The sequence below is a fragment of the Anser brachyrhynchus genome (assembly GCF_964034855.1).
Source record: "Anser brachyrhynchus genome assembly, chromosome: 28".
Classification (NCBI taxonomy): Eukaryota; Metazoa; Chordata; class Aves; order Anseriformes; family Anatidae; genus Anser; species Anser brachyrhynchus.
The window spans coordinates 2,137,284-2,152,046 of NC_137721.1; the positions used below are offsets into that span (position 1 = coordinate 2,137,284).

The following is a 14,763-nucleotide window of genomic DNA, read 5'->3' on the forward strand; positions in this document are numbered from 1 at the left end:
TTGGGCCATGTGGGGTAAATGGGGCTGTGTGGGGTAAATCAGGCTGTGTGGGGCAAATCGGGCTGTGAGGGGTAAATGGGGCTGTGAGGGGTAAATGGGGCTGTGAGGGGTAAATGGGGCTGTGGCACCGTCCCTGGGCACCACAGCCCGAACCCATCGGCAGCCCCGACCGGGGCTCGGTTCATGGGCAGCCCCGAAATGGAAGGAGCCGGATCGCTGCGCCGGTTTGGGGTGGAAATGGAGGCTTCTGCGAGGTGGCGGAGGGGAAAGCCGCGGCCACGGCCCCCCCGCTGCTGTCTCCGAGCCCCGCGGGTTTGCTGCCGGCTCGCGGGGTTGGTAAATTTGGGGTGCTGGGGGGCAGCGGGGGTGTCCCCAACACCTCCCGGGCGCTGGAGGCCTCGCCGGTGCTCAGCCCGCCTGAAAAACGAGGAGGAGAAGAACGAGGAGCTCGCTTCGTGCAGCCCGAAAGGCGGCCTCCACCTCCCCTCCTGCCCCTCCGAGGGGCCGCCGCCGCCCCCCTGCCCCCCCCGGCCTCCCGGCCGCGTCCCCCTCGCCCCCAAAATTTCTGGGCCGTGATTTCCAGGAGCCAAGCCCCGGCTTGCAGCGAGCCTCTAATCCCCCGGCGAACAGGATTTGTAACAAAGGCGCTGACAAAACCTTACCTACAGCCGCGCCGATGCTCCGCGGGCTGCTGGCAGGGGGCCGAGTCCCCCATTTTGGGGACCGGGCAGAGCTGGGGGGGGTTTTGGGGGGGCCTGAGCCCCTTCATCCCCGCGTAACAGGAGCCTTGTCCCCCCCCCCCGGTGCGGAGGCATGAGTAATGCCGAAAGTTTGCCCGCGTCTTTGGGGAAAAGTGAGAAAAATGCCACATTTCCAGGAGAACCGGCTGCGGGGCCGCGCACCGGGTGCGGGGGGGGGGTCTGGGTGGGGGCAGAGCCCCGAGCACGGAGCCCCCCAACCCCCCCCTACCCCCCTCCGCGCCCCATCCCCGCAGGCCGGGGCCGCGCAGGATGCGGCGGCCGGGCGGAAAGCCCGCGGGCCCCACATCTGGAAGGAATCGGCGCGGGGCAGGGCGGCCGAGCCCCGCCGCCATCCCTCCCCGCTCCCCTCCTCGGCGGCCCTGGGGCGGGCAGGGCCCCGGCGGACGGACGGACGCCGCAGCTCCCCGCAGCTCCCCGCTCCCGACAAGCCGCGTCCGGCACGGCCCCCGCTGCGGCGCTGGGCCCGGCATCGAGCCGGAGACGCGGAGGAGAAACGTCCCCGCGCCCGGCATCGGCCTCTGGGAGCAGCTGGCCCCGACCCGTGGCTGTGCCAAGCTGCGAAAATCCCTGCGAAGAGCAGAAATCCCCAGCGGTGCCCCCCCCCCGGCCCCCCCACCCCACCCAGGGGGGAAGGCGATCCACGGTCCCGAGCCCCTTTTGGGGGACGCGGTGCATGGCCGCCCCCGTCCCCACGCAGCACCCGCGGGACTCGGGCACGGGGCCTGGAGCCCCCCCAGGTGCGTGGCGTGGCCGTGCCCGGTCCCGTCCCAGCTCGGCGCCCACGGGACTGGGCCCGGAGCCCCCCTGTCCCCCCGTCCCCCCGCTGTGACCCCACACCGGCCCCCGAGGAGCTCCCCCCCAGCTCGGGGGGCTCTCCCCGCGCCCGCCGGCAGGCTGGGGCCGCGCCGCATGGTTCTCATTTCCCCGGACGCGCTGGCTTTGAGCGGCCGGCACTTTTACAACCCGCCTCGTCAACTCCCAGCTCTAATTGCTTCCAAACCCGGCCCAGACACAAAGGGCCCCCCCCCCCAGCTTCTCCCCGTTCCTCACCTTCCTTCGTGCCCCGCGCTCCGCCAGCCCCCCCGTCCCCTCCCGGCACGCTGCAGGCTCGGCATCGTGCCCGCCGAACACGCGCTCACCCGCCTCGGTCGCACGGGGCCGGGACAGCACCAGGACCCCCCCCCCCCCCGTGCCCCCCCCCGGGATGCCATGACAAAATCCCGGTGGTTTAACCCCAAATGAAAGGCCTCGTGGCACGCGGTGTGCACCCAGGGGCACTGTGGACCCCCCTAAAAATCCCCCCTCGGTGTCTTCCTTCACGTTCGGGACCCCCGGGGGTCCTCCCGGCAGCCCCCAAAGCTTTTTAATGAGCTTTTTTTTCTTTTTACGAGCTTTTTTTTTTAAAAAAAAGCTTTTTTTTTTAACGAGGCCCAACATCTGCAGGCCTGGAGCGCCGCGGGGACGTGGCCACGCCGCGCAAAGCCCCCGTGCCTCCCGCCAGAGATGCTCCGGGAGCTGAGCAGGGAGGCGTCGAACCCCCGCCCCCCCCCCAAAAAAAAGAAAAACCCTGGAAAATGTGACGAGCCCCCCCCACGCCCCCCCCCCAGGCCCAGAGCCGGTTTGGCCCCCGCAGAGGCGGCGGTGACGGCCGCGGGCCAGGGACCTGGGCAGGGCCTTGTTGGTTTTGGCCGCCCCGTGCCGGCCATCGCCTCCTTCGCTCCCGGCCTCCCTCCGAGGTGGGGCTGGGGGGGTGAAAACGGGGTGTGGGGGGGGCAGCAACAGCTCTGCCCCCCCCCCCCCCCGGCTGGGGCCATGCAGGGGAGGGGGTCGGGGGTCCCGGGGGCACACGGGGGACGGGGACGGCTCGTGGCTGGCATGAGGAGGGGGTGCAGGACGCAGCGGGCGGCGGGTGCCGGCTGCCGGCTGCCAGCCCCCCCCCGGGCCAAAACCCCCCCCCCCCCGGGCTTGGCCGCTCAGCACCAGGCAGCAGCACCTCTCCCCTCCCCGCAGCCCCCACCGGGGCGCAAAAAGTGGGATTTAGAGGAGGGGGAGCGGGGGCACAGCCCCCCGGGGGGGTCACCGAGGGGGGCTTTAAGGTCCTGCAGGAGGGCAAAAACCTTGGGGGCTCGGGAGCAGCCCCCTTGGGGTGTCCCCAGCCTGCAGTGACCCCCCCCCGAGGTCATTTTAGGGACGAGGACGCCCCTGCAAAGCGCCCCCGCTGCGGCCCCCTCGCGCCATTCCCCAGGTCCCCCCGGCGCACGGAAGGGCTCATTAATCATCTCGTTAATCATCTCATTAATCATCTCTCGTTTAATGGGCATCCCGGACACAAAACAGTCCCGCTTCGGAGCGGCTCCGCGGTGAGGCCAGCCGGGGCGCACCGAGGAACTCGCTGGGGGGGCACGTTCAGGAGTTCGGGGACCCAAACCCCCGCCCCGGTGGCGTCCGGGAGGCCACCACGTCCCCAAAGGGACGGACAGACAGACGCGGACGGACGGACAGACGGACAGACACCGCTCCCACCCCGGCCCCCCCCCATTTGCGGCAGGACTTACGCCCAGGGGAAGGCAGCGCCCGAGTCCCGCAGGGGAGCAGCTCCCGGGGGTGCGCGGGGACTTCCCGGCACGGCAGGGCCTGCCTCGGCCCGCCCCGCAGCCCTTTTTTTGTGTATTTTTTTTAAGTTTATTTTTTATTTTTTTAATCCCGGAGCCTTCGGGGGCCCGGCTCGAGGTAGTTGTGCAAGGCCACGGGGGAGGCGACGGGCCCCGAGCTGCGCGGGGACGCTCCCCCGGGGCGAGCCCGGCTCCGTCCCCTCCCTGCCGGTGGCGGGGCAGGGCCCCCACCCGCGAGGACCCCCCCAAAAAAACCCCCCCCCACCTGGGCACAGCCACATTTGGCCCTCCGACGTTTTCGGGGTCCCGGAGGGGGGCTCCGACAGCCCCGAGGTGCTCGGGGTGGGACCTGGGAGCGTGTCCCCCCCCCTTGAAGGCAGGGGCTGGCCCCGGCTCTCCCCACGCCGCGGGGTCTCAGGGCACGGCGGGGGCTCGGTGCTGCCACGCCACGGGGCCGCAGCGCTCGCTGCCCGCTCCTTCGTCTTCCTCCTCCTCCTCTTCCTCAGGGCTCTCGGAGCCCCCCCGCGGGGGCTGGCCGCTCACTGCTGCTCGGGGTTCAGCGCCAGGTGCTGCTCCCACTCGGCCTCCACCACCCTGTAGAGCTCCATGGTGGCCCTGGCGTCCTCCACCGAGGAGTGGCCGCTCTTCCCCACCTGCCGGGGGACGACGGGGACGCGGGGGTTGGGCACGGCCCCCGGGGCGGCCGGGAGGGGGAAAAAAAAAACAAAAATCCCACCCCCCCTGGGGACTCCCGGCTGCCCCGTGCGGGGCTGAGCTGCGCCCGTGGGCGGCTTTTGGGGGAAGAGGGAACCGAGGCACGGGGCGGCGGCGGCGGGGTGTGGGGTGCCCCGGCCCCCGGATGGGACGGGAACCCCCGGAGAAACAACAAACCGCCAGTGCCTGGCTGGCCACAGCCCCAAAAGAACCCTCCGGGGCCCCCCCAAAAAACTGAGCCCCCAAAGAACCCCCCCTGGCCCTCAAAGAACCCCCCAGAGCCCCCAGAGAACCCCTCAGAGCCCCCAGAGAACCCCCCCAGGCCCCAAAGAACCCCCCCGGGCCCCCAAAGAACCCCCCAGAGCCCCCACAGAACCCCCCTGGGCCCCAAAGAACCCCTCAGAGCCCCCAACGAACCCCCCAAGGAACCCCCCAGAGCCCCACAGAACCCCCCAGAGCCCCCAAAGAACCCCTCAGAGCCCCCAAAGAACCCCCCAAGGCCCCCAAAGAACCCATCTGGGCCCCCAGAGAACTCCCCAGAGCCCCACAGAACCCCCCCGAGCCCCCAAAAAAAACCCCAGAGCCCCCAAAGAACCCTTCAGAGCCCCTACAGAACCCCTCAGGGCCCCACAGAACCCCCCCGAGCCCCCAAAGAACCCACCTGGGCCCCCAAAGAACCCCCCAGAGCTCCACAGAACCCCCCCGGGCCCCCCCAGAACCCCCCTGGGCCCCACAGAACCCCCTGGAGCCCCCAAAGAACCCCCCAAGACCCCCAAAGAACCCCCCCAAGCCCCCAAAGAACTCCCTGGGCCCCCAAAGACCCCCCAGAGCCCCCCCAGAACCCCCGAAGGCCCCCCCAGAACCCCCCAAGGCCCCCCCCGTGCCGGGGGAGCAGGACGAGGCCCGGCGCGGCGCACCTGGATGTCCCGGTGCAGCAGCTCCTTGGCCAGGCGCTTCAGGGAGACGGAGACGCCCTCGGGGAAGCCGCCGCGGCGGTTCAGCAGCGGGATTTTGGAGGTGTCGCGGGTGAGAGCCTTGGGGTGGCAGTACTTGAGCGCCTTGAAGTCGTTGTGGATGGCGTGGCCGACCACCACCTTCCCGCTGAGCAGCCGCACGATCTGGGGGACCAGAGGAGGGAACAGGTCGGGGGGCAGGCCCCGGGGCACCCCGCAGCCCCCTGGGGGGGACCGGGTTGGGGCCGGGACGTGGGGCTGGGCGGGGGTAACACAGACCCCCCCCTTTTCTGCTGCAGGGGGGGAGCTGGGATGTGGGCAGGCCCCCAGCACCCCGTCACGCCCCACAAACGGCCCCATAACGCCCCCAGCAGCGCATCCCCATGCCCACCCTCTCCAACCCCCCCAGCAGCTCTTCAAACACCACAAGCCCCCCAAAACCCCCCAGCATCCCTACAAACACCACAAATACCCCCAACCCCCCCCGCATCCCTCCAAACACCCCAACCCCCCCCAAAATCCCTCCAAACACCCCAAACCTCCCCCAAAGCCCCCCCAGCATCCCTCCAAACACCCCAAACCTCCCCCAAAGCCCCCCCAAACCCCTCCAAACACCACAACCCCCCCTAACCCCCCCCAAGCATCCCTCCAAACACCCCAAACACCCCCAAAACCCTCCCAGAATCCCTCCAAACACCACAAACACCCCCAACCCCCCTCCCAACAACCCTTCAAACCCCACAAACCTCCCCCAACCCCCCCCCAAACCCCTCCAAACACCACAACCCCCCCCAAAAATCCCTCCAACCCCCCCCCCCCAAAAAAGCGCACGCCCCGGCCTGCGGGCGCGCACCTCCCGCTGGGCTTTGCTGAAGGGGACGGCGTTGGCCAGGTGCTGCCTCCTCACGCCGCTCCAGCGCGTGCGGTAGTCGACGACGGGCTCGGTGGGCCGCACGTAGTGGTCGTACAGGACGTCGCCCTCGTAGCCCACGATGCTGCAGCGGGCCAGGGCGCTGGTCCGCCCGCCGGGGCCCGTGCCCACCATCTCGCAGTCGATGGCCACCAGCTTGCAGGGAGCCGGGGGGGCCCCGGAGGCTTTGAGGGGGGGGCCAGAGGCTTTAGGGGGGGGCCCAGAGGCTTTGAGAGGAGCCCCAGAGGCTTTGACGGGAGCCCCAGAGCCTTTAGGGGGGGGCCCAGAGCCTTTAGAGGAGGGCCCAGAGCCCTTGAGGGGGGCTCCAGAGGCCTTGGGGGGGGGCACCAGAGGATTTAGGGGGGGGCCCAGAGCCTTTGGGACCCCCAGAGCCTTTAGGGGGGCCCCCAGAGCCTTTAGGGGAGCCCCCAGAGCCTTTAAGCCCCCCCCCCGGGCCTTTAGGGGCTCCCTTCTCGGGCGCAGCGCCCCCTCCTGAGGGAGGCCGCCGCCATTTTGTGCCCTCCCGCCCCCCCCCGCCTCCCCGCGGCCGCCCCCCGCCGCAGGCCCCGGGTTTTTTTGGGTCGCCCCTGGGCTGGCGGCGGGCGTTCGGGGGCAGCTGCTTCTCCTTGAGAGCCCCGAGCCGCTCGAGGAGCCGCCGGCGCCGGACGAAGCTGCGGTGCCGCCGGTTGCCGGCCGGGGGCCGCCGGGGGGGGGGGGGGGGCCGCCGACGGCGAAGCTCACGTTGAGGATGAGCTCCGACATGGCGGCCGGAAGCGGAAGCGGAAGGGGCGGAAGCGGGTGCTCCTCGCGCCGGCCCCGCGCGCATGCGCGGCGCCGCCGGCGGGAAGCCGGAAGGGAGGTGAGTGGGGCGCGCGCGGCCGCTCTGGCCCGCCGGAGGGCGGCTCTATGGTATGGGGGGGGGTGTTGGGGCGCGTCCGGTGACGTCAGGGCAGGGGGTGTGACGTCACCGTGAGGGAGGGGAGGGGAGGGGGTGGGGGAGGCTGGGGCTGCCCGGTGACGTCATGGCAGCGGGGGGGGGGCGCGTCACTGCGTGATGTCAGGGGGATGGAGCGGAGAGCTGCGGGTCTGGGTGACGTCACAGGGCGGTGAGGTCATCGGGGTGGCACTGTGACGTCATGGCCCGGGAGTCGGGTATTGGCCTTGCGTGATGTCATAGCCACAGAGTGATGTCACAGCCCAGGAGGTGACGTCACAGCCCCAGACTGATGTCGTGCCCCCAGCATGACATCACAGCCCAGGAGGTGACGTCACACCCCCCCCCCCCCCTCGTGTGATGTCACACCCTCAGGGTGATGTCACACACCCCCAGGGTGACGTCAGAGCCCAGGAGGTGACGTCAGAGCCCAGGAGATGACGTCAACCCCCAGCATAGCATGACGTCACACCCGCCCCCAGGCGCTGCCATGCCGGGCCCCGCCCACCCCGCCCTGCACTGGGAGCAGCAGCGGGCGGCCGACATCGTGCGGCTCCTGGCCATGTACCGCCCGCTGCTCGACGCCTGCGTCATCGTGAGTGACCCGACCCAGCCGCACGACCCCACCCCGACCTTGACCCCGATCCCGACCCCTAACCCTAACTGTAGCTATGACCATGACTTCAACCCCAACCCCAACCCTAACCCTAAATCCCAACCATAACCCCAACCCCAATCCCAACCCTAAACCCTAATTATGACCCCAACCCCATACATAATTATGACCCTAATTAGGTCCCTGAACCCAACCCCAACCCTTAAACTTAACCCTAACTACAACCCTAACCCCAACCCTAACCCCTAACCCTAACCCCAACCCAGACCCTAAACCTAACCCCTAACCATAACCGCTAACCCTAAACCCAACCCAGACCACAAACCTAACCCTAACCCTAACCCCTAAACCTAATCCTAAACCTATCCCTAACCCGATCCCTAACCCTAACCCTAACCCTAACCCTAACCCTAACCCTAACCCTAACCCCAACCCCAACCCTAACCCCGCCCCTGACCCAAACCCCAACCCCAACCCTAACCCTAACCCCAAACCTAACACTAACCCTAACCCAAACCCTAACCCCAACCCTAAATCTAACCCCAACCCTAATCGCAACCCTAACCCCAGCCCCAACCCCAACACCAACCCCAACCTTAGCCCTAACCCTAACCCTAAACCCAACCCTAACCCTAACCCCAACGCTAACCCTAATCCTAACCGTAACCCTAACCCTAACTGTAACCCTAACCCCAACCCCAACCCTAACTCTAACCCTAATTATCACCCTAATTAGGACCCCAACCCCAACCCTAACCCAAACCCTAACCCCAACCCCAACCCCAACCCTAACCCTAACCCCAACCCCAACCCCAACCCTAACCCTACCTACGCCCCCCCCCCAACCCCGATAACCCCCCTAATCCCCTCCCACCCCCCCCCGCAGGATTTCTTCGCCGAGGGGCTGTGGGCGCAGCTCCCCCCGGCCTGGCAGTCGGCCCTGGCGGCGGCGCCCCCCCCGCAGCTGGCGGCCACCCTGCTGGGCACGGCGGCGGCCCCGCGCGCGGCCTGGCCCCTGTCCCTGCTCGCCTTCGCCGCCGCCGCCCGCGCCCTGGCCTTGCCCCGGGGGCGCCCCGGGGGGGCCCCGCGCCCGCCCTGCCACAGCCCCCGCCTGCACCCGCTGCTGCGCCGCCACGTCAAGCCCAAGAAGCAGCACGAGATCCGGCGCCTGGGCAAGGTCGGTGGCCCCCCCTGTAACGCCCCGTGTCACCATGTGCCCCCCCTGTGTCACCACATGCCCCCCCCGTGTCACCCCGTAACGCCCCGTGTCACCCCGTAACGCCCCGTGTCACCACATATCCCCCTGTGTCACCACATGTCCCCCCGTGTCACCCCATACCATCCCGTGTCACCCTGTAATGCCCCGTAACCCCCCGTAACGCCCCGTGTCACCCCATAACCCCCCATAACGCCCCATGTCACCCCGTAACGCCCCATGTCACCCCATAACACCCCTCCTCACCGCATGTCCCCTCGTGTCACTCCACAACACCCCATGTCACCCGTGTCACCCCATGCTCCCCCGTGTCACCCCATACCTTCTCCACGTCACCCCACAACTCCCCATGTCACCCCAGGAGCCCCTCCTGTCACTTTGTGTCCCCTCCCTGTCACCCCGTGCCCCCCATGTCACCACATGCCCCCCCCATATCACCCCACACCCCCCCCGTGTCCCCACAACCCCCCCCATGTCCCCACAGTCCCCCCATGTCACCCCAACCCCCCCATGTACCCACAACCCCCCCATGTCACCCCAGCCCCCCTGTGTCACCCCAACCCCCCCATGTCCCCACAGCCCCCCCGTGTCACCCTGTCCCCCCCGTGTCCCCACAACTCCCCCGTGTCCCCACAACCCCCCCATGTCACCACAGCCCCCCCATGTCACCCCAGCCCCTCCATGTCACCCTGTCCCCCCCAGTGTCCCCACAACCCCCCCCATGTCCCCACAGCCCCCCCATGTCCCCACAGCCCCCCCATGTCCCCACAGCCCCCCCATGTCACCCTGTCCCCCCCAGTGTCCCCACAACCCCCCCCATGTCCCCACAGCCCCCCCATGTCACCCCAGGCCCCCCATGTCACCCTGTCCCCCCCCCGCATCCCCCCCGTCCCCTCTCCCCAGGTGCTGCAGCGGCTGAGCCAGGCCACGGGCTGCGACCGCGTGGTGGACGTGGGCGCTGGGCAGGTACGAGGTGGGGGGGGGGGGGACACACCCCGGGGACGCGTCGTGTGTCCCCCCCCCGACACCGGGCACATCCCCGTGTTCCCCCCCCCCCCAGGGCCACCTCTCGCGCTTCCTGGCCTTCGGCCTCGGCCTCTCCGTCACCGCCGTGGAGGGCGACGGCCGCCTGGTGGGCCTGGCCGAGCGCTTCGACCGCGAGCTGCTGCGGGAGCTGGCCAAAAAACGGGCACGGGGCGATGGGGGGGGCCGCTCCCACCCCCCCGGCACCCCAAACCCCCCCCCCGGCGCCCCAGCAGCCGCGCGCCCCTCTGTCCCCGCTGCCCGCGGCACGTGGCCGGCCGGCTGGACCCGCGGGCACCCGGGGAGGAATTTCTGCTGCCCCCCGCCCCGGGGCCGGGCCCCCCCGCCAGGAACCCGCTTCGGGGGGCGCCGGGGGGCGAGCGGGTGCTGCTGACGGGGCTGCACGCCTGCGGGGACCTCAGCGTGGCCCTGCTGCGCCACTTCGCCCGCAGCCCCCACGTGGCCGCCGTCACCCTCGGCCGCCTGCTGCTACATGAAGCTCTCCACGCGGCCCCAGCCCCAGGACCCCGGTCCCCAGCCCCAAAATCCAGGTCCCCAGCCCCAAAACCCCAAACCCCAGCCCCAAAACCCCGAACCCCAGCCCCAAAATCCCAATCCCCAGCCCCAAAACTCCAGTCCCCAGCCCCAAAATCCCCGTCCCCAACCCCAAAATCCCAATCCCCAGCCCCAAAACCCTGGTCCCCAGCCCCAAAATCCCAATTCCCAGCCCCAAAACCCCGCTCCCCAGCTCCAAGACTCCAGTCCCCAATGGCAAAATCCCAGTCCCCAGCCCCAAAATCCCGGTCCCCAACTCCAAAACCCTGGTCCCCAACCCCAAAATCCGAGTCCCCAGCCCCAAAACCCTGGCCCCCAACCCCAAAAGCCCAGTCCACAGCCCCAAAACCCCGGCCCCCATCCCCATCCCCAAAAGCCCGGTCCCCAGCTCCAAAACTCCAGTCCCCAGCCCCCAAATCCTGGTCCCCAGTCTCAAAACCCCAGTCCCCAGCCACAAAACCCTGGTTCCCAACCCCAAAACCCCAGTCTGCAGCCCCAAAACCCTGGCCCCCATCCCCAAAATCCCAATCCCCATCCCCAAAACCCCGATCCCCGACCCCAAAACCTCGGTCCCCAGCCCCGAGACCCCCAGCCCCGAGACCCCCAGCCCCCGAATCCCGGTCCCGTAGCCCCGGAGCCCGTTCCCGAAGCCCCGGGCTACCCGCTGAGCGCCTGGGTGGCCGCGCTGCCGGGCCACGAGCTGTCGTACCGCGCCCGCGAGGCCGCGTGCCACGCGCTCGAGGCGTTCGCGGGGCGGCTGCGCCGGGGCAGCGCCCGCCTGCGCGCCCACTGCTACCGCGCCGCGCTCGAGAGCCTGATCCGGGCGGCAGAGCCCAGCAAGAGGCGCCTCGGGGTGCAGGCGGGGAAGAAGGCCCACGAGCTCAGCTTCCCCGAGTGCGTGCGGGGCGGGAGGGCGTCCCCCTTCTCCTGGGGGGGGCTGCTTTTGGGGTGGGTCCTCTCATGGGGTGTCACTTCTCCTGGGGTCCCTTCTCCTGGGGTGTCACTTCTTCTGGGGTCCCTTCTCCTGGGGGGGCCTTCTTTTGGGGTGGGCCCTTCTCCTGGGGTGTCCCTTCTCCTGGGGTCCCTTCTCCTGGGGTGTTCCCTTTCCTGGGGTCCTCCTCTCTTGGGGTGTCCCCTCTCCTGGGGTGTCACTTCTTCTGGGGTCCCTTCTTTTGGGGTGGGCCCTCTCCTGGGATGTCCCTTCTCCCGGGGTCCCTTCTTCTGGGGTGTCCCCTCTCCTGGGGGGCCTTCTTTTGGGGTGGGCCCTTTCCTGGGGTGTCCCCTCTCTTGGGGGGGCCTTCTTTTGGGGTGTCCCTTCTTCTGGGGTGCTCCCTCTCCTAGGGTCCCCTCTCCTGGGGTGTCCCTTCCCCTGGTATCCCCTCTCCCGGGGCCCCCCTTCTGGGATGTTCCCTTCTTTCCTGGGGTGTCCCCTTCTCCTGGGGTGTCCCCCCTTCTGGGGTGCCCCCCCCTCCTGGGGTCTCCCCCTCTGGGTCTCCCCCTTTCCTGGGGTCTCTCCCTCTCTTGGTGCCCCCTCTCTTGGGGTCGTCCCCCTGTCTCCTGGTGTCCCCTTTTCCGGGGTGTCCTCCTCCCTTGGGGTCCCTCTCTCTTGGTATCTCCTCCTCTCCCCTGGGGTCTCCCCCTTCTCCTGGAGGGTCCCCCGGGGGGTCCCCTCACCCCGTTAACCCCCGCCCCCCGTGTCTCTGTCCCCCCCCCCTGCAGCTACGCCCGCCTGGGGCTGCCCCGCGTGGGGCTGGACCCGGCGCGGGTCCCGCTGGACTCGGGGGCGGTGGGCGCCATGCTGGCCCGGCAGCACGAGGTGCTGGCCTTCCTCAGCCTGGTGCTGCTGCTGGCCCCGCTGGTGGAGAGCCTCATCCTGCTCGACCGCCTGCTCTACCTGCGGGAGCAAGGTGGGTGCCGGGGGGGGCGGTTTGGGGGGGGAAATGGGGAGGGGGCGCCGGTGGTGACCTTCTCTTCCCCCCCCCCCCAGGCTTCCAGTGCGCCCTGGTGCCCCTCTTCGATCCCCGGTTCTCCCCGCGCAACCTGGTGCTGGTGGCGGCGCGGGCGCCGCTGGACGGGGTGCTGGAGGGCCTGGAGGAGGACAGCGGCGAGGAAGAGGAGGAGGAGGAGGAGGAGGAGGAAGGGGCAGGGGGGGCAGCACAGCCCCCCGGGCAGGGACGGGGCTGAGCGGTGCGGCGGGGGCAGAGGGACGGGCGCCCAACCGCTGCCGTGGGGCAGGAGGAGAAATAAAATTGTTTTGTGGGTTTTTTTTAGTGGTGCGGGGCTCGGAGTGAGGGAACGGGGTGGTGGGGGGGGAAAGGGCGGCCTGCCCCCCCTCCCCAGCGTGGCCGAGAGCCGCCCCGAAAGCACCGCAGCCGCAAAAAAAATAGGGCGAAAACCGAAATATAGCTACAAAAAACCAAAAAATCCTTTATTTTGAGCTGCTGCCCGCGGGGCGGGGGCGCCCGGGTTCCCCGCTCAGTACCAGTAGGATTTCCTGGCCCGGCGCGTCTCCACGATGCCCGCGGCGTCCATGATCTCCTCCTCGAACGTCCTCAGTGAGGGCAGGTACGTCTTTTCCAGCGCGTCCTCCACCGAGGTGTCCTTGGGGCCGTCTGCGGGCACAGGGGACGGCGCTGAGCCCCCCCCCCCCCCAAACCCCCCCCCCAAGCCCCGAGCCGCCCCCCCAAGCCCCAAACCCCTGCCCCTCACCGATCCACTGCTCGGGGACGACCCCGTCGCGGCGCTGCCGCAGCGGCAGGGGGATGATGCGGCCGGTGCGCAGCGAGACGCGCACCCGCTCGCCCTCTTCCGTGTAGCGCCACTGCACCTCTGTCGGCTTCCTGGCGGCGGGGGGGGGGGGAGGAGAACGGGGATCAGCGGGGATCCCCCCGGTGTCCCCCCCCTCATGGTGTCCCCCCCCCCGGGGCGTTACCGGTCCTCAGGATCCACCAGGGCGACCTGGCTGAGCAGCAGCGGGGCCTCGCTGGCGATGTAGGTGCCGCTGAATTTGGCCAGCCTGTTGATGTAGCGGTAGTGCTGCGGGATAGAGGGGGGGGTTAGGGGTGTTCCGTGCCCCCCCCCCAGCACCGCAGCCCCCCCCCACCCCCCCGGCTCGCCCCTCACCGTGTTCAGCCCTTCCACGACGACCCAGTTGCGGGCTCGCACCACCTGCGTGACCAGCGCCTGCTTCCCCGCATCCTTCCCGGCCAGCACCTGCACCTGCGGGGGGGTCGGGGGGGGGCAGAGGGAACGGGGGGGGCTCAGTGGGGCTGAAGGAGCGGGGGGGGGTCCCTGGGGACCAATAAATGGGGGACTCTCCGGGGAAGGTAAAAGGGGGGGCTCTCCTCGGGTCCAATAAAAGGGGGGAGCTCAGAGGGGCTGAAGGAACGGGGGGGGGGCCCCCAATGGGTCCTAAAAGGGGGGGTCCCCGGGTCCCATTAAAGGAGGAGGGGGGGCTCCCCGGGTCCCAATTAAAGGGGGGTCCCCAGGGGCCTATTAAAAGGGGAATGGGGTGGGCTCCCACGGGGGGCATTAAAGGGAGGGCTCCCCGGGTCCCTATCAAGGCGGGGCATGAAGGAGGGGTGAGGTTCCCCAGGTCCCAATTAAAGGGGGGGGTCTCCAAGGGCCCTAAAAGGGGGGTCCCCGGGTCCCATGAAAGGGGGGGCTCCCCAGGGGGGGCATCAAAAGGGGGGCACTAAGGGGGACTCCCCGAATCCCAATTAAGGGGGGGGGGGGCTCCCCAGGTCCCAAAAAAAGGGGGGGGGTCCCCCAGGGGCCCTAAAAGGAGGGGGTCCCCGGGTCCCATTAAAGGGGGAATGGGGGGGCTCCCCGGGGGGCCGTTAAAGGGGGGTAGACCCCGGGTCCCATTAAAGGAGGGGTGTCCCCGGCCCGGCTCACCGTGTCCCCGCAGAACACCTTCCACTCGTCCCTGCCGACGGGCTCCACGAACACCTTGTTGCGGCGCTGCCCGGGGGGGTTTTTGCGCTGCTCGGGGCCGGTGCCGGGCCGCCACGTCCCGTGCCGGTACCCGGAGGGCAGCTTGGTCCGGGCCGCCAGGCCCAGCAGGGCCGACACCCGCATGGCGGCGGGGGCTGGGGGGGCGCCGGCTGAGAGGGGCCGGGGGCCGAGCCCCGACACCGGGAACCAGGCCCCGAGCCCGGCCCCGAGCCCCCGGGACCCTCCCGGTTCCCCCCGGGCCCCCCCGGCCTCACCTCAGCGTCCCGCGGCCTCTCGCTCCCGGAAGCGGCGGCGCCGCGGTGCACGCCGGGACGCGTAGTCCCGCCGCGGGGCGCGCTGGGAGTTGTAGTCCTTCACCCCCCCCGTCCCCCCCCCCTCGTGGCCCGCCGCTGGCGCGGTGCATCCCGGGAGCGGGCCGCCATTGACCTCTCTCCCGCGCAGCGGGGCATGCTGGGAGTTGTAGTCCACGCGGCCTCCTCCCAGTTTACCCAGTACCCCCCCGCTCCCGTAGG

At 69.8% G+C, this 14,763-nt stretch overlaps 3 protein-coding genes across 4 annotated transcripts; 1 reads left to right on the forward strand and 2 right to left on the reverse strand.

Annotated features, from left to right (window-relative positions):
- Window positions 1-3,050: 3,050 nt before the first annotated feature.
- ISG20L2 (interferon stimulated exonuclease gene 20 like 2) lies at window positions 3,051-6,714 on the reverse strand. The gene is made up of 3 exons (XM_080570200.1): window positions 5,894-6,714; window positions 5,005-5,205; window positions 3,051-4,026 (listed from the first exon to the last, which is right to left on the reverse strand). Exons 1-3 carry the CDS (start codon window positions 6,710-6,712, stop codon window positions 3,913-3,915), a joined length of 1,134 nt encoding a protein of 377 aa, XP_080426326.1. The 5' UTR covers window positions 6,713-6,714; the 3' UTR covers window positions 3,051-3,912.
- A 59-nt stretch (window positions 6,715-6,773) lies between these two features.
- On the forward strand, window positions 6,774-12,605 carry METTL25B (methyltransferase like 25B). The gene is given in 9 exon segments (XM_080570182.1): window positions 6,774-6,809; window positions 7,367-7,479; window positions 8,387-8,677; window positions 9,620-9,682; window positions 9,777-9,897; window positions 9,900-10,216; window positions 10,218-11,188; window positions 12,014-12,201; window positions 12,282-12,605. Coding segments are annotated over 8 exon segments (2,253 nt in total). The 5' UTR covers window positions 6,774-6,809; window positions 7,367-7,374; the 3' UTR covers window positions 12,479-12,605.
- Window positions 12,606-12,695: 90 nt separating this feature from the next.
- Window positions 12,696-14,659, reverse strand: MRPL24 (mitochondrial ribosomal protein L24). 2 transcript variants are annotated; one of them, XM_080570199.1, is made up of 6 exons: window positions 14,506-14,659; window positions 14,192-14,385; window positions 13,418-13,513; window positions 13,227-13,330; window positions 13,004-13,134; window positions 12,696-12,906 (listed from the first exon to the last, which is right to left on the reverse strand). In XM_080570199.1, exons 2-6 carry the CDS (start codon window positions 14,372-14,374, stop codon window positions 12,770-12,772), a joined length of 651 nt encoding a protein of 216 aa, XP_080426325.1. In that variant the 5' UTR covers window positions 14,375-14,385; window positions 14,506-14,659; the 3' UTR covers window positions 12,696-12,769. The 2 variants fall into 2 exon arrangements, with proteins under 2 accessions (XP_080426325.1, XP_080426324.1); XM_080570198.1 differs by having other exon boundaries at window positions 14,192-14,550.
- Between the last annotated feature and the right edge of the window lie 104 nt (window positions 14,660-14,763).